This window comes from Porites lutea, chromosome 14, assembly GCF_958299795.1.
Source record: "Porites lutea chromosome 14, jaPorLute2.1, whole genome shotgun sequence".
Taxonomy (NCBI): domain Eukaryota; kingdom Metazoa; phylum Cnidaria; class Anthozoa; order Scleractinia; family Poritidae; genus Porites; species Porites lutea.
In genome coordinates this window covers 14,295,555-14,323,145 of record NC_133214.1, presented here as the reverse complement: position 1 = coordinate 14,323,145, position 27,591 = coordinate 14,295,555, and the positions used below count along the sequence as shown (strand labels likewise).

Here is a 27,591-nt window from a genome sequence, read left to right as displayed (position 1 = left end):
ATAAGAAGTGCCCTTAAAGCTGCAATCTATTAGTATATAGTACCTTTAGGCATAGATGGGCCCTTTTCTGAGGATATTCCTTATGATGGCTTTAGAAATTCATGCACCCAAAACTAGAAAAAATATATACAAATTTCAATACATTCACACTGTGTAATGGTGTCTTAACACAAACAGTAAAAGTTCCGTAAGATAATATCCATTTTCAGGGCTGTCACTAAGACTTCAAGTTGCCGGGTAAATACAGCAAGTAGGCGGGGAATCAAACAACTAAGGATTTCTTTTGGTTCTATTTTTCTGCTATTTTCCTGCAAAAGTAGCTGGGGGCCACTGGAGGGCTACTGTTAACATGGAACGTTTCCCCATAAATTCTGGTAAGCCTGAGCCACTGTAATTTAAGCAATAATGTGGCTAAATATGAACTGTTTATGCGCTATATACGTTGATAGGAATCAACGAACATTTTTTGCACGCATGACTTCATTTGTCGTGCGATATGACGTCATCTATCATTTCTTCCCTGAAGATGGACTAGTTGAGTCATGCAATTTACGCTTTAAAAAAAACGTGAAACATTTTAGAAATTTCAGTTCTTACATTAATTAAAGGAATGCTTGTCTCTATAATGTTTCGTCGAACTCGGGAGAAGAGGAAAGCCTACCTTCAATTTTACATCTGGGCCAACAATGATTGTGTTGCTTTCCTGTTTCCTGTGGCATAAGTAGCACATTTCCATACATAAAAATAAGCCAAACGACGACAAATAAGTCAAAAAAAGGTTAGCCGTTTAAGCCGCGGTATTGAAGTTCGAAACAAACGGTGGAGACACTTGAAAGTTCAGGCTTCAAACAAGCAACAAGTATGCCCTTCAGCCGCCATCTTGGTTTCTTCTTGGTCCCAGGTTCCACTCATGGTTAAAAGAGTGATGAGGGGGAGGGGGTGGGGGTGCTGAGACGGGTGGCAGATCAAGTCAAGAACTGTCAATTTTTACCGCTTTAACAAAAATCGGTAGGTAATAGGCTCCTGCAAAATATATCTCTTTTGAAATTTGTAAACGCTTTGCTCGTTTTAATACGTTCCCACTATACTATCTGAGAGCCTGGCACAGGCTAAGAGACCCTAGGCTAGCTTGCTTAACAGGCGTTATCTTTTTTCGCGTTTTTCAGGCGTGCGAAGGCAAGGACGTGGCGGGCGTGGAGCGCGAGACACGCGCGACGACGCGCGCGTCTGGTGCTCCTCGCTCGCTTTGTGTCGCGCTTACCTTCGCTAGCTAAAAAAACGCGAAAAAAAAGGTCTGCAGGCTACCCTAGCCGGGGACGAAATTGGACCTACGGCTCTACCAGCTCAGATTACTCTGCCTCGCGCGAACCAATAACTGAACGATGAATAAATAACCACATCATACTGCAAAAATCGTCTTTATTCCTCTCAATTAAGAATAGCTCTCGTTATAAATCACTCTTTGTTGTTACAATAAAATTTATATCAGTTAAATAACCAATTTAAATCACTTAAGTACAATACAAGATGGTAACATCTTTGAAGATTTCAATAGCGTGATAAAGTAATGGCAATAGGACTTCGTGTCGTACAATTCAGGGAGCAATCGCGCGAGTAATTTCAAATACGCGCTCCGATTTGAAATTACGACCCCAATTACTTCTGGATTGTACGACACGAAGTTCTATTACCAATTAATTGTGTCAATAACAAAATGCGAGAATCTCAGTCTTGGAATATTTATTATTGTAAATATAAGTCACTGGACCACTTAGTTTAATCCACTTTTTTTCCAGTTGAAGCTGGACAGCTTACCTGGTCACTATTTTTTCATTGATTTTGATTCGTTATCACGTGCTATGTAGTTAAATTTCATTGGCTAATGGCATTTGCCACTTGATTTTGATTGGTTCTTTAACTGTCCGATTTGACCTATTCGATTACATGCTCCTGGTAATCGGACAGTTATGGAGTTACAATAGCAAAGTTAAGCTATAAATATTGGCTGTTAAGAACCAATAAGATTCAAGCATTTTGTTATTGACACAATTACAACCGTAATAACTCTTAATACAGCAATGTTCCATTCATTTTCTATTATCGTACAATCATTATATTAATTTCCTAGCTGTTAAGTTATGCGGCGTTTATCTCAACAAAGCATTTGGAACCTTGGACCGCATTAGGGAAGCTGCTATGCCAAGGTAAAACGTATCTGAGGCGTGTTCACGCTATACAGGATAGCTTTTAACCCTTTAAGTGCCAATAGTGACCAACATCAAGTTTCTCCTAACAATATCCATATGTTGTCAAGAGAAATGGTTATGAGAGTTAAGAAAATGACCAGTAAAGAGGAAATGCTCTGATCTGTTATCAAGCTCTCTCAACTAATTCTTTAAAGAAATGTATTAAGATCAATATGGAGAATTTATATGTGGATATTGGGGCTTAAAGGGTTAAGCTGGCAGGATAACCACACTGGATAAGGGCTTCGGTCCACACATAAGCACGGCGCCGATCGCTTAACCCTTCAAACCCAAGGATCAAAACTGAAATTCTCATTTGTTGCCCCTATTCATTTCCTATAGAAGTAGTAGGGAGAAGTTGATAAAATATCAAGCAAATTCATCTTGTGTGATCATATCCATAATTCTCATGTCCACTCTGTTTTACAAAGCATCGATATCACACGGAGAAATTTGATGCTGATCACTCTTGGAGCTTAAAGGGTTAAGAGGAGAGTCACTTATCAGATAGGTGTTCATATTACAACGGATAGCTTTTTCTGTTGGCACCAAAAGCTAACCGGCAGTTGTTCAACAGGAGCCTATATGGGCTTCTGTGTGTAACAATGAGTTACAACGTATCTCGAATGTATAACAAGGGCCATATGGGCTTCCCTCTTTAACAATAAGCTACTACCGTGTGGCACTAAATTTTTGCGGTAGTTCATTTTTGCGATAAGGACAGATTGGTTTTTCTTGCTGGGAATTAATTTTTGCGATTTTCAGAAAGTACCCAGTACCCAGCAATGATAATATTTTCGTTTTTATTGAGTACGTGCCATAAAAACGCACATTTTCAAACAATAAACCAGTATTTCGTTGTATACCGTTTTGTTTTCGAATGAAACAGACAAGTGATTAAACAGACATGATTTCTTAGTACTGTGTTATTGTGTAGCGAATGTAAGTTAGATAATATATACTTTGGGGTACATTTTTGCGGAAAATTTGTTTACGGTAATTTTTATTTGCGGGAACTTATTTTGCGGATCGCTGGAAAAATCACAAAAATTAGAACCCGCAAAAATTTCGTGCCACACGGTATTAAGACTATTAAGAAACTCGCGAGAAGCCTTCGTTTAAAAGGAACCAGGTAACGGCTGCATGAAGCAACTTTAGATAAAGTGGGAAATTTTTGCAACCGTTTCAACGAATTCATGTTCTCTTTGTCAAGGTGGATAAATTGACATAGTATTTTATCCTGCTCCATAAGTGTTTCCTATTGGCCCTGAGAGCGGTGGCGTGAGAGCCTGGGCTGGGACTATGGGAATGTTTCGGGGACATTTTCGCTTCTTTTATTGGCTATTACGTAACTGGGTTATGATTTGTTTCCCAAACCAGTCTCAGCTCCGTTCTACGGCCTGAAGTATGAAAATTTGCACGCAAACTGCCCTCGTTGTATTTTTTTCTTAATCCGGCGGCCGAAATAATGTTCAATACGCTTTTCAATATAATTTTAAAAACAAAACAGGGCAATACGGAAAGAAGAAGAAGAAAAAAAAGAACAAAGAAGGGACCTTCACGACCACATTCGCAGCGGGTCTCACGTCCAGTTTCTTACTCCGCCCCACAGAGGTTAACTTGAGTGACGCTAATAAAAAACCGAGTTTCGCGAGGCTTATTGTGATATACGAATTTCTAGTAAAAATCCCAGAAGCAGCTTCCCACTCAGATGTTCTTAGGGGGTTCGTCACAAGTTCCTGGAACGCGTGACAAATTCCTTAAAAACGTTTGCGAGGGAGGCTATTTCAGAAGTCATTACGAAAGTTAACTCGGTCCAGTCTCCTGTCTAAAGTGGCGAATATATACCAACACCTACCCAGACTCGAGCCAACCCTCAAAATGGCTCGTATTAACGTCAACGTAAAAGAAATAATCAGAATAAGGGAAACGGTTGCAGAAAATTTGCACTTTACCTTAAGTTGCTATAGCAACCGGGTCCAATAGTCCAATCCAATCAAAATGGCAGCGGATCCATGAGATCATTTTGTAGAAGGCCCTGGCTCTAAGTTGCTTTGCTGTTTTAAGCCGTTTGTGGGGTCGTTAAGCTTTAACAAACTCTTGACCACCAATAAACGGCTACGAAAAGACAACGCTCACTATTTACAATTATCAGGCACCTCTCGTGATAAAAATACAGAAAAAATTATAACAAATTCTACTTCCTGAAGAAAACAATTCAACCAAGCTCCCAGGCCCCCACTAGCAGGAGACTTGGGAGTGGTTGTCAACATTTTGCGGAGGACCTGGAGAGAGTGAAAAATCCATTTCTATGTAGACAGCCGTTATTACTGAATTATTCCACAGCAGTAGCCGCTACAAGCATTGTGAAATTTTGATTTCTAGCGAAAAACCATGTCAAAATATGTCCTATACGGCAGTAATTCAGAGTAAAAAATTCAGACTACTTAACTTGGAATCGAAAATTCTGTCGACCAAATTGTCCAACAAATTATTATTATTTTTTTGTTAGCCAGTATTGTATACTTAAGCGAGCAAAAATATTTATGGATCCCTTTATTGATTACTACCAAAAAAACTTTATACCATCGCCCGGCTAGAAGAGATTGTTTTCGTTGATTTTCAGAAAACATCACAGAAAAGGAAACTAGTTTACGCACATTGAAATCCGGGACAACCTTGCTAGAGTTATAGTAGCCTGAAAAAACAGCCGACATTTGGCGACGCTACCACTGGTTTCCCCGCCAATGACGTCAGAGAAACAAGCGCAGAAATTCCATACTGTTTAGGGGTTTTAGTGAGTTCAAGAGTGAAATAACATTAAATGCCATGCTTTATAAAATAACCTAAAAATAACAAGCAGCTTAGTTTTTTCGACCTATCAATTAAAAAATAAATCAGATAACAGCTTATAGCTTGCAAAAAACATAAAGAACAAAATGACTATAACAAGGCACTATGGGCTAACATGTATGCCGCCATGCACAAACCGTGAAAATAGATTCATATGCCTGCAATCCTTGCCAAATTATGCAGTGGGTTTGTGGGAAGTGGGCTGAAAAGGAATAACAATGAAAACTTAAGTAAAACATGAACAAAGATTTTTGCGCTCGTTCTGAGCGTTTGTTAAATGTAATCTATTGAGTGTAGGGCTTGTAAATTTATTGTTAGCATTTTAATACTAGTAATGTACAGGTTACTAGTATACTTTACATTTTTTTTTGTAAACACGTACACGTTTTCACGAGAACTTTGGTGCTCCTGGTTGTTACGTGTCTGAATATAGGATTTAATTTGATCCTTGGGAGGGCCAGGTGGGGGGGACGGGGGGGCGGTTACTGCCATATATGGGCTATATAAGGCCGTGTGCGTTTTCAATAAATTTCAAAAAACGCTCTGGAAAGTGGATCAAAACGAAAACGTATACATATCGTATCAGCGTGGCAGGTCGAAAACGCATCAAAATGAAAAAGATGACCGAAAATATCACAGGCGCGTGTGTTCGTAGCATGCGCGTAGAGTTCAACTTACCTTACAACATGCAATTCTACCGTTTTGAAAACGGATTAGTGGACAGGACTCTAGAATAGGGTACTAATAATTTTCCAAGAAACTTATCAGTGGTTTGATGATTTTAGTCTAGACTAGGGAAACCGAGAATTGACACTCGGAAGTTAACAAGCTACTCCTTAGCTAACCAACCTTTTCTGTTTATTAGCAGGAGCCTTTAAAAGTTCTTTATATTGATCACAGCGGATGAAACGTCGATAGCTGTCCGACTTCATCAGTTGGAAAATGTGATCCTAGGAATGGAAATAATAAAAAGATATAGTACACTGCTGCTGGGTATTTTTGTTGAGAAATCAGATGACATTTTTTTGTTTGAATGACTTGCGAATGACAGAAATGTGATGGTGAATTTGGAGCCTGGTAAATATATGAGAAAGATGATTTTTCAGTCAGTGACATAGGCGGCTCGGAAGAACGTCCAAGAACGTCCTCGTGGAATGCTACTCACAGGACAGGCTTTAATACCGGGGCATCTGAATAGGCGGGAAAAAACAAGAACACTCCAATCCATGTCTAGTCTGCAAAACAGGCGTTAGCTTTCCGCAATTTTCAGGCGAGCGAAGGCAAGCGCGAAGCTAGCGAGGAGGGCACAACACGCGCGGAGGGGGAAGGCTCTACGCCACGTTCGTGCTTCGTTCGCCTGAAAAACGTAAAAAAAAAGCGCCCGTTCTCCATAGAACACCAGTCTATTCATCACAAGCGCTTTTAAAATATCCGATTTTGTGCAATACCTGAGCTGCGTCAAACATGTATCGTCCAGGATGTTTCAAGTTTAATTCCACTTCTTCTCTGGTCTTGCAATCCACGTTTATTGGCGACGTTGCACTTTCAGATAAATATTCACTAAACAAAATAAATATATAAATAAAAAAAGTGATTTTAGTCCTTTTTTCAAATATTTCGTGTTACGAGTTTTAAGCCATCATGTCTAAAAATTAAATAGTTCATAGGGTGTTTCACAAAATGGTTTAACTAGGAGGAGAGATTATTACAGTTGGCTAGTGGGCAGCCTGTGCAAGAGGTTCCGAGTTTCATTCTCAGGTGTGACCACGAATTCCTTTTTCCCCTTCTTTCCGTTTAGCTTAAAGTAGCTTTTAATACCCGTAAAACGGAGCAGGAATTACTTACTTAAATATTTCTTGGGCTTTGGTTGGGACGTTTTTTACTGGCGTCGCTTTCAGTTGTTCACAAGCTAGCCAGAATCTAAAATGGCAATCAGAATATAGTAACGAAATGCATTAGCTTACAGTACAGTATATTTATACAATGTAAATTTAAATGTTTCGTTAAACCAGATTTATCACTTTTAATAAAAGGCTCATTCCGTCAATGTAAAGAGACATGAAACTTTTAGATCTGGTAGTGACGTAATTACCCTACGCAGTTAAGAATAAAATAAAATGAGGTATAAAAGGTAAAAGGCGCACACGAGCCAAAGGCCCAAAAGGCCAGAGCTTATCCCATTTTCCTTAGGATGAAGCATGCCTAGGAGTATTACTACTCCCCCACACCCTAGACGGGATGCTGATCCATCGTAGGGTTACCTCCCAGCAGCATGTCGCCGGTAACCATTTACACACCTGGGTGAAGAGAGACAAAGTGGCAGGGCTGTCACTAAGATAACTGATTTCAAGTTGCCAGGTAAATACAACAAATGGGCGGGGAATTAAGCAGTTGGGGATTTCTTTTGGTTCTAATTTCTTCTATTTTCCTATGGAAGTAGCCGGGGGTTATATTCATGGAAGCCGGGGGAAATCCCCCGGTACCCGGCCCTTAATGACAGCCTTGAAGTGGAGTAAAGTTCCTTGTCTTCCTTCCTTGTTCCTTGCTTGAGCCCCCGACCTCCAGATCCGGAGTTCGAGGTGTTAACCGCTCGTTCACACACGCCTCCACAAATAAATAAATAAATGAATGAATAAATAAATTCATATAAGGCTTCATGGATTGATGAATAAAAACAATTTACGATTTGTTCTGGTTCAACTTTTGATTGGTTGACAGAGCGACGCGAGACTTTTTCGGCCAGTCATAACGCAGAAAACTTAAACACCTAACTTTAACTATTTGACAGTCAAATTGAAAGCACCTTAAGTGGAAAAATCTTTATACTAACAAGAAAGAGCAAAGTTCTCACCCTAGATTTTCAGCGCTTATTTCCTTCTCCAAAAACCGTGTAAAGTGTCTTCTTCCCAGAGGATCAGCGAGGAGTTCAGATAAAGAAAATCCCCACATCTTAACACGACGAGGAGGTACATAATGCCTGAAAATATTGTGCAAAGCGAGATAAATAATGGGTCCGTGGTCGAGTAATCTTTCAAAAAGAGTTTTAAAAAAGAAACTATTAGTCTCGCCCGTCTCGTCGCGCAACGCTCCACCCCAACAGGAGCGTTGCGTGACGAGACAAAAACAGATGAGAAACTGTCGACTTATAGTCCAATGAAAAACGTGCAAGTATAACAAGAAATTTAGCGAAAAGATGTCAGCACTTTAAACAATCACTCTGTTAATACAAGCATTAGAAAGGGTTATAACATTTTGAAATCATATGTGAGGAAGAACCCCAGGGGTACTCAACAAAACTTTATAAGGGGAGGCTCCGCACTGAGGTCCAACCCCTTATCCTTTTATATACCATTTTTGACAGACAAGTTACCCCTTTCATTGGCAGATGGTGCCCCCTTCACACATTCACACACTAGGTTAGAAAGCTGCAATGGAGCATCACTTGTAACTGCTGTAAATGCACCGTCTTTTAAATATCAATAGACTAGGAGTAATCGGAGCTTAGAAAAGTGCGTTCGATATGTTTGTAAGGCGTACAGGTAGCAGTTGAGGAGGAAGGGTGGATGGTTATTGCGATAGATTAAGCCCGGTTTCCATATGATCGCTACGATCGCCGTGATCGCAAGGAAGTCTTCTTGTCTTTTTCATAACCACAAAATGCGCCTGTTAGCAATGTTAGGTCCTTTCACAGACCACAATGACAGATTTCCTACCCTTTCAGAGAAAAGTGCGAAAGATCCCCCTCCCTTTTTCTCTTTCTCCCTATCCCCTACCCCTTTCGACGCCTGCTACGCAGGCTAGGTGGAGCCTCCCCATATAAGTCATAATAGGGACTACTCCCCGGGGGAAAAAGCAATTGTAAAAAGAAACATTGTCCCCAGGGTTTACATACATGATAAATGAACCTCTTTAGTTCTAATAAGGATCCCCATGGCATCAGCTTCTTTGTTAACACAGAACAAAGATGGAGTTGTTTGATTTTCATGGCGTGAATAAATCAGTTGATAAAAAACTGACGTACAAACTTTTATCCTGTTCCCAAAGAGTAACATCATCAGTAATCCATGGATTTGAGGGGTCTGGAGCACAGATGAAGGCATCATATTCAGCATATTGCTCACATCTTTGAACAAAACTGCCAACAAAAGATAGAAAAACAAAAGGATTGGGATTGAATACAGCTCATGCTCACGCAACTTTTTCTCAAAGTTCCTGCCCATTCCCCACCCTGTTCAAATCCCCTTTCTTTACAGTTCCCATCCATTTCTCTCCCAATTCCCTTCCACTTCTCCAGTTCCCTCTCTTTCACCCTTCAGTTAATACCTCCTTTCTCCTCCAGTTCTCATTTTCTCTTCTATTTCAAGCCCTTAACTCTCTATTTCCCCCCTTTCTCTGCTTGTCTCCAAACCCTTACTTTCCAATCCCCTTTCCCTTCTCCTCATCTTCCCACTGTCACAGTGATATGGACATCCCCCTTCCCAAAACCCTAGTGATATGGGCATCCCCTGTAACCCTAACCCTAATCCACATCGCAAAGGTAATATGAGAAGGGGATGCCAAAAACACAGGGATGCTCATATCACTGTAACACCGCCAGTTTCCACCCTCTCCTTTCTTGGTGTATACCTTTCTATTTCCCAGCTCCCTCTCTCTTCTTTATCCTACTTTTTATCCTTTTATTCTCACGGTTTCCACCCCCCAACCCCCCCCCCCCCCCTTCTCCTTCTTTATTTCTTAGGCACTGACATGGTTCCTACTGCCATAGGTTTTTGAAATTCCCTGTCTTTTCCGCGGAAAAAAAAAGTTTCCTGACCAACTGAATCAATAATTTCACAAATCAGTCATGATAATGGCCTCCAAACTCCCATGTAAGCCGTCCTCTTCACCTATTTATTTCTGCTTTCAGCTAGTCACATGAATTGATAACATCATGGGGAAAAGGACTGAATTTCTTGGAAACCCAGCATCAGATTGTCGTTCGATTTCATTAAATAATATTCTACTTCTATTCTGTTCACAAAGATTGCAGTACTGTAAATAAGCATCCTTTCTCCAACTCAAGGTGAAATTTCCTAACCTTGAAGAATTTGTTCCTTGACCATTTCCTGACCTGTGGTAACCATGGCTGGGTTGGGTAACTAACTAAAGAGCTCCTTTCTGGCCATAAATTGTTTTTGGCAATAATTACGCAAACGTTACCTACCTTTCTGAAGCCTGTGAAGTCTTCATTCGTCTTTTATGGAACTGCTCCCGTAATTCTTTCACCTTAAGTAAAAGCAATGGTAATAAAATTCAACCAATTAAACATACAATACAAAATGTCTTGATGAAAAAGTTGTTTTGCACAGGACAGTGCATGTATAACGCTGAAATACAACCGTGATCAAAACACCTTGGGAAGTGGCGCTGTTACCTGTGAATTCAGGATGCCTTCATAACGAAAATTTACAAAATTAATGCCTTGCAATTTTCACTCCCATGCTCAGTACAATGTTGGAACATTTAAGGTGTTTTGATACTGTCTTTTGGAGACCATACCAATATTTTTCAATCGCCTTAAATTTTTCACCACCAAGTGACTTTGGATTTTCAATGGCTGGTCTAGATTGCACAAAATTCGTCTTTAACTGATTTCATGTTTTTTTGTCTATCATTGTCATGGTAATATCAAATTAACTTAAAACTACATTTCAACAAACTTTTTAATCTAAAGTAACTTAGTGGTGAAAATCTTATGGCGACTGGATGAGGATAGAATCACTTTAGAGCCGATAGAAAAAAAATATTGGTACGGTTTACCAAAAACAGCATAGAAACACCTTAAGTGGATTCACAGGCTCCGACATTGTATGTGTGTTGGGTGGAAGGATTGGGCATTGTGTAGTAGAGAAATGCGCAACAAATGCAAATGTGACCCAAGACTCTTGTCCATGATTGTAGTTTGACCACATCGCTGTTACAGATTTTTACCTCCTCTTTAATTCCATCCAAAGCAGATGAAGAAGACAATGAATCATTGTTCCAAAAACGGTCCTAAAACAGAAAAGCACAAATTATTACATTGCTTTATTTTAATATTTTGTGCCTGTTTCCAGGGCTCAAAGCCAACTTGAATTCCTGATCGTACCTGCTCAGGGCATTGCTTGCTTGTCTTAGTTCATGATTTGACTTGCCTGGACCCTGGCCCATTTGGGGAAAGTAAGCTTAAAAATTTACTTGCCCAGGAAGGAAATCTACTCGTCCCAGACAATTAGGCGGGGACCGTTTTTCCAGTCCTGGATCTCAGTCAGTACAAAAAAACAGAAAAACAAGCAAATGCTTTTTTTAAAATCTTCTGACTGCCTTTCAATCTGCTTGTCCAAAGGAAATGAGAGCTTGGGATCTAATATATAAGTCGATGCAACGAGTGCATCAGTTTTTATATTTCAATTTTTTCTCACAAAATATTAATCTTTTGCCGTCCCCAATGATCTTATGAGAAAAGTGGAAAAAATTAGAAGGAATGCTATTATGGACAAAGAAAAATAATAATGATCACAATTATTGCAATTATTAGTGATGGGTGAATAATAATAATAATAATAATAATAAGATGATGATGACGATGATGATAACAATGATGATGATAATGATGATGATGATTATGTTCGCTGCACATGATGCTTTATACCTTTCTCTTTCTTTTTGGAGACGTATCAGCTGCTTTGCAGGCCTTTTTAATATCAATTTCAGTTACAGACACACAACCTGGCTAAAAGAAAACAAAAATAGAACAACTGTGAATATATAGGGAGATGAAGTTCTACAACTATAATCACCCAGGGGTATCATCAACATGAAGACTCAGTTGAAGCAAAAAGAAATTTCAAATTTGAAATTAGGAAGGTAAAATAAAAAAGACTGACTTTCTTGGCTTTGCTATACTTCCTTGGGTTAGCATGCGAGTCAAAATAGCCGGTAGAATTGTGTGAAAATAAATTGGTGAGTTATAATGATGAAAAAAATTGTATCATGGTCCTTGTGGTGAAGGCAATCTGTATCATAACTGGGAAAAATGTCTCATTTCAGCCCTGGGGACTGCTTACTAGTGGTACATGCATAAGCAGAGCCCCATGGCTAAGAAAATTTGGTTATCTATCCATCTGAGAAATTTTGGTGGTCACCATATCTTCCTCCGACCATCTGTCTGAACCACAGGGTAACCAATATGAAATCTCATACTTTCTAGCTAGTATGGAAACCCTACCGACAACCTGATATTGCACATCCCTATTGTGGTCAGTTTACAGCTGTAAAAACAGGGTATCCCCTGATCAGTATCATATGACCATATTGCTGGCTTAGGTGTTGACCCATCGAGGTTATATGTTTCTTTAAAGTTATCCACTAACAAGTTTATTAATGGGAGCTTTGCTTTTATTCTTGGGTCAACCTATATATTATTGAAGACTTTATAGAACATGATTTACATTTTCGTGGCAATCATTTTTTATGTAATTTAATCAAGTGGAGCTGGTACATGTAATAAGATATCTTACTGGTGGTCTATGGACATTCCAAAATGCTCGTTCTTGACTGTCTAGTATTTGTCTCTCCATTTTGTCTCTCTTCTTATCAACTCTGTCAGATAACAAACATATTAACCCTTTGAGTCCCGATAGTGACCAAGATCAATTTTCTCCCAATGATATCCATACATTGTCCAGAGACTAGGTTATGAGAATTAATATTAATGATCACCTAAGAGAAAATGCTTTGATCTTCTACCAAATTCTCTCAACTTATTCCTTAAGGAAATGTTTAAAGACCAGTTTGGAGAATTTGTATGTGGATATTGGGGCTTAAAGGGTTAATGTTTTCAGCAATTTTTTTTACAATGCAATTAACAGTCTAACCTCCAATAAGGGACCACCCAAAATGACAAGATTTAGTGGTTACTTTCAGGAACTTGTCATTTATGAGAGGTTGCAAAAGCTAAAAGTAACTGACACTTTCAGTAAGGTAATACGCATACGTAAATGTACATTACTGTGCTTTGACTGAAAACCGATTTGTTGTATTTTGGACACTAAGGTGGTCACTTGAGCTGGTTGAACTGGTTTCCTGTGTTCATACTTTGAATAGCGGAACGTTCGTGGATTTAATGGTATTATTAAAAAGTGAATCATTGGATAATATGCAATTCTAGAGTGCTGATTAGTTTAGCCATCATGGTATATGAGTCATTATACCTTGCTCTCCAAAGGATCTGCTTAAAATTAAAAACAAGCTGAAAATCGGATGTTTTTACACATAGGTCCGGAAGAATTCTCGATATTTTGTGGGCGTTTATAATAAAACAATAGGGAACTTAAGAACCACGACCAAGTTCCAAGGACGACGTCTGTTGACTGGGAAAAGACTGGAACGGGAACGTCAGTTTTGACGGGAAAAAGGAAACTTGAGATGCAGTCGGTCGGTAGGTCGATAACGATGACACTCATGAATGTAAACACAAATGTAAAACTGTGATGTTCGTTCGCAACAAAGTTTTTCGGCGTCTTGCAAAACAATTCAGGATCTTATTTTTTAAGCCATACATCTAATTTCGTTGACTATAAAGAATTTTTGTGTTGTCTGACCTTTTCGAGTGCAAAAACACCTGCTTTCCGTACGGAGAATATTCAACTTTCAACCTGAATGAGATGAGCGAGTCCGAGTGTCTGTCAGAGTTTAGATTTGGAAAAAGAGACATTCTGATGTGATAGCTGTTTTCCATATAAAGTTTATATCCTCTATATTAAAGATATATGATTTCCCTTACCTAAATACGTACAAATATATTTATCACTTACGAGTTCGTTTGCTCGGCCTCCACAGCTGTTGTCATTCTTTGAAGTAAAATCAATTCATTAGTCGAATTTTCAATCAACATCGCTTGTTAGGAGAAAAAAGGAACGATACCTGGATTTACGAGCATAAGAAAATGCAATTTGACTTCCAAAATTGCTTAAAACAGTTAATTTATACCGGCAGAAGTGTGGATTGCAGGACGATGTGATTCTACTTTGTTTGGCGTCGTTGACAACACCACGATGACGAAATTTACTGGTCGCACTTGCGCAGTACACTGTAACTCACTTCCGGTCGTCGTTGACAAAATCGTCGTCGTGGTTCTTAAGTTCCCTAATTATTCCACTTGCACTTGTTGGATATGAGAAGATTATAGCCAACTCACCACTACGTGCCTCATTGGCTATCTGCCATCTCAAATCCAACACGCACTCCTGGAATAATTGTTAACCCTCATCAAGAGTAAAGGTTATGAGAATTACTCAATTGATTACCAAAGGGAGATCGCTTTGATCTTAAGCCAAATTCTCTCAACTATTCTTAAAAGAAATGGGTGAAGATCAGTCTGGAGAATTTGTATGTTGATCTTGGGGCTTAAAGGGTTAAATAGTCACCTTGCTTGTGCCTCGGCTTGCATGAATATAAATTCCCATTTCCTGGACAGAGTTCTCTGTAGCTTGGCTAGATTTTCCTGCAAATGAAAGGGAGTCAATATTAAGAGCCTCATCAGGGCACAAAGAAAGTCAGTTTTACAGCTTGCCATTCGGCAAGTTGCAGCTAGCATGTACTAGCCCAAGAGTCATTTCGATTAGCCCCAAAAAATTTTTGATGAGCAGGATAAATTACAGTTCTTCTGTATGTGAATTTGCCCAAAAATTTATTTGCCCATCAGGCAAATTAAGACCAGAATTCACTAGCCCGATAGCAAAATCCACTAGTCCCAGGCTATCAGGCATGACTTTCTTTGCATGCTGCTTATAACGAAAGAAAAATAACAACAATTAAAAGAAACACTACATGTAAATACAAAAAATGACAAGAACAGACCTTGTATACTAGATTAATTTACGTCTCACTCACCGCTTCATAGTCATCCAATTCTAATCTTGATTTATTTTGCATAGTTCTTTTACACAAATAGACCGCTAGAAATTAAAAAAACAGAGTTTATCAAAAAGAATGTGGTGATCGATGTGGGTAAAATATTTTAAAACATACCTTTGACTACATATACTATTGATGCTACAGGAGTCAAAATATAGGCTAAAAGCAGGGCCACAAACGGAGTTGCTTAATGTAATTTACAATAATTTTAGTGCTCTTAAGAGAACAATAATGCAGTTTGTAGTCACATGATCTGCTTATGCAACAATATTATGGAATACAACAATACCACAAATAGAAATCAAAGAGCACGCAGAAATCTGCTACAGAGCCAACTTTAAAGTGAAAGACACATACGATTTTATGGGTGCTGGAATATATATCAAAATGCAAAATTATAAGGGTGGAGTACATGGAAAAAATTGCTGAGCCACAAGGCATGTGGTCCAGCAATTTTATTCAAGCAGCACACGCACAGTACTTCTTTTACTTGTAAATATATTAATATTTGAGGTGGCCTCTGTTATAAGCCTGGGGTGGTTTCTTGAGGTCTCCTCGCCAAAACAAATCTAGCTGTAAACTTGCACTGTACTGAAGCAAGGCAAATAATAATGATGATGATGATCTCTGGTATATTTAGGGTTGTATACCATAATAATGGTTATTTTGGCAGATCTCGAGCTGCCAAGGACCTATTTCAGTTGTGAAGTGGGCTGTGAAATATCTTTAAGTACATTATAATACCTTACCATAATCTACACTCTCTGGTTCCCAATTGTTTGATAGCCAAAAGAATGGCGTCTAAAATAAGCACAGGATAGTTAGCGCAGAATGCATTATTTAAGCAAAAAAAGTTAAATCACCATTCTTGGAAAATATTTAAAAGATCTTTCTTCAGTCAAAGTTCAACACACCTGAAATCTGTAATATGAAGCATCGTCTTTAACCATTAAATGGTGATCAGTAATTGAAAAAATATATCCATAAGCGGCCAAAAGAGAAGCCAAATGAACTGCGGCACCTGTGTGAGTATTAAAGCAGTCACTTAAAATGTTGTTGATATTAATTTAGTTCATTTGTAAAATTTTCAGGGGTAGGCGTGGCAAGGGTACTTTGCATTGTACCAAACACATGTACCCTTCTAAGTGACACATACCCTGTACAGTGGCAGATCTAAGGGGCCACCGCCCCCCTCCACCCCTTATTTTCAGACCAAACTGAGGGCAAAAGGGCTGAAAAAAAATTTTTTTGGAGACCAGGCCCTGCCCCTTATCTCAGGGTCTGGATGACCAGGCCCCCCCACCCCCCCTTATCTGAAGGTCTGGATCTGCTACTGCTGTATGCAGTCAAAGTTCTTCCAAGAGGTTGCAATTTAAGCCAGTTTCTCATACCTTATAACAGCTCTCCTACAAAGTATTTGAGAACATTATCAAACAATATAGGATGGTTGCAAAAACTTAGTAGAAGCAATATTATTATTATTCCTTGCTTTTACAACATGTAGTTTTCTTAGCCAGTCCTTGTTTGTGTCTCTGTTCATTTCTTTTTGTAATAAAGGTGTTCATGAACAAGGTTAATTTACTACCTCTGTCTTCAATCGAAAGATTAGCCATGACCCAGTCGACAAGCTCACTACCTGCAAAATGAAAATGAACTTTATTCAGTTGCTCCATCAAAACATGAATAGGGAGCTTAAGCAACGATGAAGGCAACATCAACAAGAACGGCCAAAAAACAACAGGTTTAGATTGACAAAACAACAACTCTACATGTGCATCGTGCTTTTTTGTAGATTTCTTTGCCATCACTGCACGGCTACGACGTGAAAATGTCATTTTCTCATGGCAGTCATGCAGTGATGGCACAGAAATGTACAAAAAAATGCGATGCACGTGCAAAGTTGTTATTTTGCTTGGTCAAGCTATTGCTTTTTTGACGTTCTCATTGTCGTTGCAGTCTTTGACTTTGATCGCGGATGACAATAATATTGCCAGATATCAGTCTAATCTACAGTTTATTGACAGCCAAATGCATTGATTTATCTTTATTAATCAACTACAGAACGTATTTCAAGGAAGTAAGCCAATACTACCATTGTCAATTCAGTCTGCTGTCCACTTAATAGAGGTTTTTAACAATAGAAATTAGCCAATTACGATTTATTTAAGTGCCTGTGTCCGCCTAGTGTAGGTGTCCACTGAATAGTGGTTTGTCATAAAGGGAAATATGAGCTGTTAATTTCGGGACCCGGCCTAGTGTCTGCTTAATAGAGGGTGTCCGCTTAATAGAGGTTTCACTGTACTTTCATTGCGCCTTTTCTCCCAGCCCAACTGACTGTCCCTGGGTGTTTGAGGATGGCAGGGTTCATACAAAACAATGCAACCAGTTTTTAAGGACTTTTCAAGGACCACATTTGATTTTCAAGGACCACCTACACAAATGCAATTTCACAGATGGTACAAAAATGCACATTCCCTAGTCCATATGGACTTTAAGGTGACACGATCCAGTTATTTTGTGAGGGTACCATCCTACTTTGAAGCTCTCTGGTATCCCCACCTTTCCTTTGATAGTAAGTCAAACATATAGCATGGATAACATGTAGATCAATCTACAATATAGCATAAAATTTTTGCCGTTCTGAGTAAATGTCATGTGGTTGTAGTGCCAGGCCTCTTTGGAGTCTGAGTCGAAATTCTACTGTTGCTGGCATTTTTTTGTGAAAATCTTTCGGCTATATATAGTGCACATTAGTGCCTTGGGTTGAACAGAGTTTCACCAAAATTGCAAAGACCCAATGCGAGAAATTCAGCGGTTTGCAAATTTAGGTCATAATTTATGTGAAAATGATAAGCAAACTTTACTTGATTAGATCTAATAAACAGTGAGATTTATCTCTTTATTCTGGAGATCTTTATTCTCTGTTTTCACTCACGTGAGGAAGCAGAAATAAAAATGGAAACCTTTTAATACAGAAAGTCTAGAATCTGGGAAATGAAAGAAGATAAATATACAAAAAGCCTTGCCAAGAATTAAGTCTATGCAATAGTTCATATGCGAGATATTCGGAAAAACGTTTTACCCAAATTTGTAAAGCTATGTATGGAGACGCCATGTTTGTGTCCCTTTCAGGGGCACAAATATAGCCGCCGGAAACCAACAGAAACATCTGGTTTTGAGTTTTGCTACTTATGTGTGAATTCTTCGCTTGAGGAACTTATAAAGATTAAAGTTATATTCATTCTAATACAAGGAATGTTTAGATAGCAAAATGTCCAAAAATCCGTAATGTTTTTAACCCACAATGACGAGTCACGCAAAAGCGTGGAAATTCAGGCGTCCTGTATCGCAAAACAAAGAAGCCTTTAGAACCGAAAATTTGTTTGTATGAAGGTTTTAAGGTGCTCTAATATCACACGAAAGTAGAAACTCAGAAGAAGCTGTAGTTTCTTAGTTTGAATTATGGTGACGTCATGTGAAAACCGAGAATAACGTTAGGTCCTTGCAAGTCAGCAAAAAGCTTTAGGGCCTTTTAATTGCGCGCGATGTAAACATATAGAAATTATAGTTTTAGTTATTTGTTTGTCAGCGTTTAAGAGTCCTTCTCATGACAAAAGCATTTTCTGAAAACTTCGTAGTTTTTTTTTCCTTCAAATTTTTTCAGGGCCACAATTAATATTATTAACTAGCTACCTGGATTCTGAATTTCATGGTCATTGAAAAACTGTGACATTAAATTCTATAAGCCCAAACTTGATTAAACACTGTGAAGATTTTTATTATACATTGTTTGGAAGAAAATAACGACAAACACACCGTCGCAAGGAACCTAAATTGATGTGGTTATTGGAAATCATGCATTGCGTGCGCAACCTACAGATTAGTCAGTTATTTGCTAGCAGATAACCGACTACTCTGTAGGTTGACCTGATTTCCAAAATTAGCTGTAGGCTGTTAGCCAGTGAGAAGACAGATAGTGACTACAATGTATAATAATTATGCGTATTGCTTCCTGATCAAACGTGTTTGATATCTTCTTCTAATAGAGCATTTTGTGTATGGGTAAAGGAACTTAAAGTAACGACTTCAGTACAGAATTGATCTAAAACAGCAATATCCTCGCCCCTTTATCCCTTTAGGTCACAAGAGTGACCAACATCAATTTCCTCCTAACAACATTAGCGGATGAACAAGAGTAAAGGTTATGAGAATTACTAAATTGATTATCAAAGGGAGAATTTTTTTTTTGTTTTTTTTTTGAGCTTTGATCGTAAACTAAATTCTCTCAACTATTCTTGAAAGAAATGAATGGAGATCAGTCTGGAGAATTTGTATGTGGATCTCGGGGCTTAAAGGGTTATGCTTTCCACTTTAATTTATTTTTACTATACTTGAGGAAGACAGCTGTAATGTAAAACTCACCTAAGAAAACAGACCATGGGCACATGACTTGTAGGAATTACAAGAAGGATGCATTCAGTTAGATCCCTAGACATGCATTATTCCAAAACAGCTCCTAAGCTCTTATATACAAAGGAACCTCAGTCTCCACAATGACCACCTTGGGCACAAGAAAGTGGTTGTTGTAGAGAGGTTTAAACAAGAGTCAATGTATGAAATGTCCACCAAAAAAGTAGCTGTTGTAGAAAGGAGGCCGTTGTGGAGAGGTGCAGGCCATAAGAGGTTCGACTGTAATATATCAACATACAGATTTCAAATGCTCTTCTGTTCCACTCTAACCCATGAAAATTACATCTCCAATTTACAAAATATTCATTATTTTGTTTAACTACTAGTATTTTAAAACTGCCGTTCACCTGTAAAAACACTAGGAATTCTGGACATGAAACTCTTTACAGTTCTAATGGGCACTCCAGTCTTCTCATCCTGCATTTGATGGATAAGTTTCTCCATCTGTGAAAAAAGAAAAGACTTCACATCAGACTCTGTTAGTAGTGTATTAACTCTTAAGACTGCAGCGCTTTAATTCCACAACAACAACAACAAAAAACACATTAAAGAGATGAGAAACACATTAAAAACCTTTAATGCCTAGAATTAGTGCTGTTATGAAGACAACTTGCCATTACCCGGCTTTAAATATTTGATCAACTTTAATTCTAAAATTTTCACAACTGGAAGGTCACTGAGAGGTTTGCACATTTAAGGCATAAAATCAAAGCCCCTCCAACACAAGACTTGATTTACCACCTCTTCAACTTTTGACGCTGGTTTTTCAAGTAACTATGAAGGTAATATCTGAAAATGATCAGTGGTCTAAGAGGATCTATGCAATTTAAGCTATAGTTAAAGGGTATGCTATGTACAGTATTGTACAAAAAACCAAATAAGGCAAAGAAAACATAATTATCATTAATTATGTGGTTTTATGGTTATGTTTCTCATTTGCAAAAGTTTGGTTTTCCCTTGGGTGTTGTCGATCCCTCCATATTAGTGCAGCCCCAGTCAAAATGACTTGGCAGTGCACCATTTTGCCCCCCTCCACCCTCCTCACTGGGGGTTTAATAATTAATTATTTTATTACCATGTGGTTCAGCACATGTACAGCTGGGAGATGCAAAACAATTATAATGAACTTTTGTTTATAATTTTTTTCATGCACATACACATCTGTGCCTACTTAATGAAAAGGAGACACAAAACAAAACACAGCTGTACATAAAAGGTAAGCAATTATTACTTAATGACCCCTCAAAAGAAAACCTATGAAGAAACGTAATGATTGCAATGAGAGACTACTAGAAAACCGGTAGTCTAACAGCTGTACTTAACCCTTTATTAGTGCCAATGGTGACCAACAACAACTTTCACCTAACAATATCCATACATTATGAAGAGATAAAGTCATGAGAATTAATAAAATGATCACCAAAGATAAAATGCCATGATCTTTTATGAAATTCTCTCAACTAATTCTTAAAGGAAATGTAGAAAGATCAGTTTGGAGAATTTGTTTGTGGGTATTTGGGCTTAAAAGGTTAACAAGTGGTTTTTAACAGAACTGTGCCCTGACTTTTAGCATTGCTCAGGATCTGGTTATTCATCTCTTTACAACTCAAAAACATCAATGACTACAAGTGGTGAACTATATTTGATAAGGGCTGCTGAAACCACTTAAGGCAAAATAAGCAAAGCCAGCTGGTACATTTATTCTTGCTGATGACAGCACTGAATAAATTTATACTATATTGCCAGTAATCTCTTAACCATAGTCATTCCCTAGGTTAGGTGTGTGTGGGGGGGGGGGGGGGGGTAGGACCTTCATATGAAGGAGATGGGGTTAAGGTTGATGAACATGCAAAGTTAAATTATTACAGAAAACCAGTTGCTGTTATAATGTGTTGAAGACAGCATTCAATTTCAACATTTTTCATGCAACTTAAATTTATTACTACAGCTCTTAATTGGTTTTGGGAAGGTTGCATGTTTTTTTATTTTTTATTTTTAACTTGACATGTAAATAAAAGATTGCACTTTAAAAAATATCCTGTCTGAATTTCAGAACACTAGAATCAGTCACGTTAATTTCTACTTATGTTATTTGTATGGTTGCACTGCACATTTAATGGTGCTGTAAAGCACCTTGTCACTAAAAGATAACTGCACCATTGTACATGCTTATTTCTACTAAAATCAACAAAAAAGTGAAAATATCATTCCACCAGCCTTTTTGAACATCTTCTCTGGTGATATAAGCCCGCGAAAACAGATGTATTTCCAGTCGTAGCTCCTCTCCACCCAAAAAGCAACTGTTTAAGTGGAAAGAAGTGACAATCGGACGGAAATACTGTATGGCTATGTTTGCAGGGTAATATATTAAGTGACATCTGATTAAAGCCAAATTTGAACAGATAACTGCTGTGCCTTTCCAGAAAATCACACAAGAGGAAAAAATAACATGCCAATAAAAAGATGTACAATGCAAAGCTACTGGGGCATTGGTAAATGACATTTTATTAGTTTCACAGGTGATGGAATTTGTCATGTTGCTGGCAAGAGTTGTAAAGGTAAACGAACAATATGTCCGCTCAAAAAATACAGTCAGATAAAAATCTTACATCTAAAATTTTAGTGGCGAGATCAAAGTCAAAAGACATTGCTGCTCATGTAGCTGGCCTTAATGTTGTGATAGAAGTCATGCCAAAGTTGCATCATCAATGTATTTACTTGGTTCTATTGCCAAAACAGTATATTGATTGAGAGAAATATTACAAACTATTTGACGTCAGAATTGGTCACACACATGGTATACTACCGACGTCTTTTTTGCTCTGCAGAAACATAAGTGGGACTAGAAATCCAACCTATTTCACTTTAATTTGGTTACCAACACTTTTGTTTGGAAATGTGGGTAAATCAAGGCATCATTCTCATGGCTAAAATTTCTTTTCCTGGTCACTCAAGATGCACTGAAAAGCCTTTTCAGGAACCTTCAACAACGGCGATGGCTATGAAAACGTCACTTAAAAGTGAATTAGCACAGCCTCAGATTTTATTGCGCTTATTCTATCTTGTTTAATTGGTCAAATGCTGGCAAATTTTTTTGGAGTTGAATTCTAAAGTTTGGGAAAAGAAAAAGAAACTTGTTGTCTTGTGTTCCTGTCCTCTACAAAACATAAAATGAGGCACTTCACGTTGTAGTCATGCAACAATGGCTAAGAATTGTACCAAAAAGCATGATGCACATGCAAAGTTGTTGTTTTGCCAATCTAAACCTATTGCTTTTTTGCCATGCTCGTTGCCGCCACCGTCATCATTACTTAAGCTCCCTTATAAGGGTGGACAGTGGTATGACAAATGTGATTGACCTCCTCAGAGAACATAAATATTTTACATTCAAGTTTTAAAAATTCAAAACTGGAAATTTTATTTTTGACTCCTCTTAAAGTGGAGGAAGCAAGGAAAAACTTAACAAAGAAGTAGTGTGTATAGTCTTTACAACTGGTTTCCAAAATTCTCGCATCACCATTAAATACTCTTGCAAACTAACAACTTTGTTTCCATGGCTCAAGCACACCAAAGGAAACAATTTTCCTTTTTCCAGCATCTAATATTCATCCTGGTAATTAATTTAACCAGCTAGTTGGTCATGCATCAGTGAACTGAAGGCTCTTGGGCAAATTAAACTAAGAAATTTCACTGAAACTAATTTCGCCTACACAATGAAAAAACAATGGCTATCTTGTCATTGATCTAAACTGTTCAGCTGATTTAATTATGTTAATAAACAAAAGCAACAAAGCACAGATCGGTAAAACATCAATAGCTTATTACCATTAATCCTAGTTCCAATATGTAGACAGAGATCAGATATATCCTACAAAATATAGTGTGCAACTTTCAACGCAAGGACAGACAAAATACTGCGCTTGAGGAATTTTTAAACGTTCTAACTTGCGTAATAAGTTTATTGGAATGTACATCGCCAAATATCGAGCAAGCATTTTTTAATTAAACGTCGAGAAAGATACTGATACAACACAACTTTCAGTTTCAAATCGGTTTTTCGCTGTGAAAGGTTGTTCAAATTGCTCATAGCTAAGCGATAAATGGTTTAATCTAAGACATTCGCTCAGTTTCACGGGAGATGCCGTGCTATAAATAGGTCGTAGGTATATTTCATCTGACATCAAGGGGTTTGTTAGCTTTCAAGGAGAGACGTTCTCATCTATTAGAGAAGAGTCGAGTATCGCTACGCAAATTTCAAACCGAAAAAGTAAAGATTGAATTTTGACCGCGGACGTCTATAGATTCTTATTTTACATACCATATTGAACACCTTAAGAAGAAATAAACTTGGGAGCTTGAAGAAAACCGAAAAAGGCTTGTCTATGCGCAGAACGCTGACGGATACGTCAAAATACTTAAGCTTAAGCTTATTGCTCAATATAAACGCGAAGACTGAATTGAAGACATTTCTCACAGAACGAGAAAAGAAGTTGACCTGGGTATTGCGAAACCTGCATGTTGTGAAATGTTTTCCACTCTTTTTTATGCTATGAATATAGCTTGGACACCGAAATATTCATAACCCCAGGCCTTACAACGAAACCCATCTCGATCTTCTTGTCTTGCGCAATTCTGAGATGGTAACCGCAAGAATTCCTTTATTCAGAAATACTGTCATTGAAAAGGGTGGTTATAATACAAAACGCTCGTTGGCCAGCTCTTTCAGAAAGAAAAAAAATTTAAGAGGTTTAACACTGGAGTCCGCTAAGATGGATATGCTAAAGAAAACGAATATCACACAGGACTTTCGTTTACGGCTTCACGCCAAAAACTTAAACCTTTTTCAACGGCGGTGAGCTACAGCAAAAATCAATTATTTAGGCATTGAGTTAAATTCCCACATCTCTATCTCGATTGCTACGGAAAAAAAATACTTTCCCCACCTTTCTACATACTGCTGCATGATGCGGCTCGTCGTTTAATACACCATCGGACGAAGCCTCGCCTTGCATTTTTGATTTCCAACCACATAAAGAAGATCATTCATTCCAAGCCGGTTTTAAATTGCTTCGGGGGATCTCACTTAGCTTTCCACATGCCACAGCTTAGTTCTATAGTGTTTTAAGCGTAACAAATGAGCCGGGATGCCTAACGAAAGTGCGTCTCTGTATTGACAAGAATTCCCTCGCTCCGATGCGGGTCGTCGTTGACCAATGGCCACATCCGTATGCAAAGAGCTCTCTGTCAAAACAAACACGTCTCTGAATTGAGCAACTCACCTTCGAAACTGGAAGCCTTGAATTATCCGTGAATCAATTTTTTCAAAAAATTCCCAGAGCAATACAAAACGACAAGCAGAAACCGAGGGTAGCAGTGAGAGAAGATTTGTTTACGAATGAGCTCGAATGGGCACTTGGGAGATTTACTCACTCGCGCGCGCGCGTGCGGGCGCGCAAAATAAATTTCCCGGGGGGCATACCCCAGGGTCCCAATTTTCAAGTGATTTTATTTTTCTAGCGTAAGCTTAATGAAACATGACACCTTTTGTGACTACCAGATCCTAGAAACTTGATGTCGAAATAAAATATGTCATGGCATGAAACCCCCGTCTGAATCTGACGTCGAAGGAAACCATTCTCATACTGACATGCAGTCAGATGCAGTTAATCCCACTGGAGAAAATTCATTCTTCACGTGACTCAGTTCGTGAGGCCAGGGAGTCGCATTTGATAGATAATGCCATGACTTTTAAACCTCATAGCCTAAACCGCCGTGACGAATTATTGTAATCCATATCCTTATCATTTTTCCTTTCTAGTTTTTGTGTTGTACGTCATTTCCGCCTCTCGGCTTTTAAACAATTTTTATTGCGACATTCTCCATCTATATGAATTTTGTGATTCCTGCACAAGTTCAGTAACATCTGTAAACCTGAAAAAGGCTGGAATGGCCAGCCGAAATATTGTTATCATCTTATCAAAAAACAATACACGTTGTTCTGAATCAGCTTTGTAGTAATATAGGTGTAGCCATATTTGATTGACAGGAAACTTTAACTTTGCCATTCACAAGTAATAGACCTTTTTACCGATACGGTGGCCATATTGAATTTTAAATTAGATTTAATTAGATTTAAGGAGTATTATAGGATGCCTAGGAAGCACTCGCTCAGTATTTACGCGCGCTTTTCGGGCAAAACTTCACTGTATATTTCTCGGGAAAGATGGTAACACAAATATTATAAGGGTTTAATCAGAAATAAAAGACAAAGTGAAACAGCGGTGATAAACATTATGAGCTTTCTCGTTTTTATATAAACTTGACGTTTCGTATGCTAGTCAACATATATTTTCAAAAGAGATGCATTTGTATAAATAGTCTTTGTCATAATCTGTAACGGTCGCATTAGATCACCTTTGTCTTATTTCTGATTAAACTACGATGGCCCACGAAAAAAGTCTTTATTATAAGCTATTATAAGAGTTTATATGGGGATTTCAGCGATCACACTAACCCTGACGATTGTTATTTAGAGGTCAAAAATGAAATGAAAATACATTAGAGTTTGTTACCTCTTCTCCTTGTTTAAATTTATGGTATATGTTCTTAGCTTGTTTTGGACGTTTAAGGGCGATTCCAGTGACAGAACAACTGCAGAAATAAAACTTGCCGGAATCCCCCTTAAACGGCTAAAAATGCCAAGAACACGGAGACAAGTTAAGAAATTCTGATGTCTGGTGTTATTACTATTTTTGAGCCCTAAATAACGATCGCTGAAATCCCCATACAAACCCTTATAATATTTCTGTCACGCAACAACGATTTTTGGGTACCTATGCAGGAAAGAGTACTCGACCGTCATCGCGACCGGTACATAAAGATGGGAAACTGAAAGAGGCTAGACGTTTACACGTTGAAAAGGAATAAAAAATGCCGGTACTGAACCTATTTTTATACGTTCCTTTCCGAGAAAGGACCCTTTCACGATTGCTGTAGACTTTCTCGAAGTATTTAACCGAACACTGCTATACACTCTCTGAAATGAACGGTATACGCTCCGTTACTGAGGCCGTATGTACTCTGAAGTCAGTATATAACGTCATATGAGAATAGCCAGGGGGTGTGTGCAATTTTCTTAGCAAATCTAATGACTGATTTTTGCGTAAACCTACCAAATTCAGAATTTTAAACTAGATTTAAATCATGCATGTTGCCATGGCAACGATGATATCTTTTGTGTAAATTTATAAATGTTAAGTTTTATGAATATATTTTGTCCACGCCAGCTGCATAGCTGTAACAAGTCTTATATAACATCCAAATGAACGGTAAAGATTCAAAACCTATAAAACTGTGTTCAGCTACCTTAATGACTAAGGTAATTATTTATTCGTTCTTTTTATTTATTTTGTGCAACTCAGCGAAAACCGCCATGAAGAGCTGAGTTCTTACATGAACTATTATTCACTATTGTCATTAATAAATTATTACTGTAAAAATTCTCACCCTGTCTTTCACTGTGCTTAAAGACCTTTCTACAGCTTTGGTCCCGCCCTTCGATCTTCTTCTTAGCATTGAGAAAAGGAAGTTTTCGTGCTCTTGGATCTCAGTGATGACTGCGTTCGACATGCTACAAGCAAGATTGGAATTGCCCTCATTATACTTTTTTGGCTAAAATATCATCCGTCTGGTCGAATATCAGCCACGTGTTATTTTGAATGGAATAACTGATCAGAAAAAGGGCGTGTCTGTGACCACACGAATGTGGTTTAAACGCATTCATACTTATGCGTTAAGGGCTTTCATCACGGGGGGGAGGAGGGGGGGAAGGGGGTGCGGGGAGAGGTACTCCCTATAATGGCCTATACGGGGAGGCTCCGCCCGAATGGGGTACCTTTTTCGGGCTTCAGGTATATGAAAGGGTAGGGATTTTACTCGTTGAAGGAAAATTAAAAATCTGCCATTTGGGTCTGTGAAAGGGTCCAAAGGTCTAACAGATAAATGTTAAGGCTTGGTAAGGTCGGGAAAACGTTTTATTTTTGTGATTGATTCCTATTGAAAAGTCAGTGCATTTACAGCAGTTAAA

The 27,591-nt window shown here is 38.3% G+C and overlaps 1 protein-coding gene across 4 annotated transcripts; it reads right to left on the bottom strand.

Moving 5' to 3' along the window:
* Window positions 1-1,402: 1,402 nt before the first annotated feature.
* On the bottom strand, window positions 1,403-27,155 carry LOC140925227 (regulator of G-protein signaling 7-like). 4 transcript variants are annotated; one of them, XM_073375213.1, is made up of 18 exons: window positions 27,012-27,155; window positions 19,853-19,949; window positions 16,621-16,671; window positions 15,950-16,056; window positions 15,785-15,836; window positions 15,012-15,076; window positions 14,546-14,622; window positions 13,934-13,969; window positions 12,638-12,719; window positions 11,770-11,850; window positions 11,070-11,132; window positions 10,303-10,364; window positions 9,121-9,234; window positions 7,951-8,076; window positions 6,945-7,019; window positions 6,548-6,659; window positions 5,949-6,049; window positions 1,403-5,301 (listed from the first exon to the last, which is right to left on the bottom strand). In XM_073375213.1, exons 1-18 carry the CDS (start codon window positions 27,132-27,134, stop codon window positions 5,250-5,252), a joined length of 1,476 nt encoding a protein of 491 aa, XP_073231314.1. In that variant the 5' UTR covers window positions 27,135-27,155; the 3' UTR covers window positions 1,403-5,249. The 4 variants fall into 4 exon arrangements, with proteins under 4 accessions (XP_073231314.1, XP_073231317.1, XP_073231316.1 ...); XM_073375216.1 differs by lacking the exon at window positions 27,012-27,155 and adding an exon at window positions 24,449-24,886; XM_073375215.1 differs by lacking the exon at window positions 13,934-13,969.
* Between the last annotated feature and the right edge of the window lie 436 nt (window positions 27,156-27,591).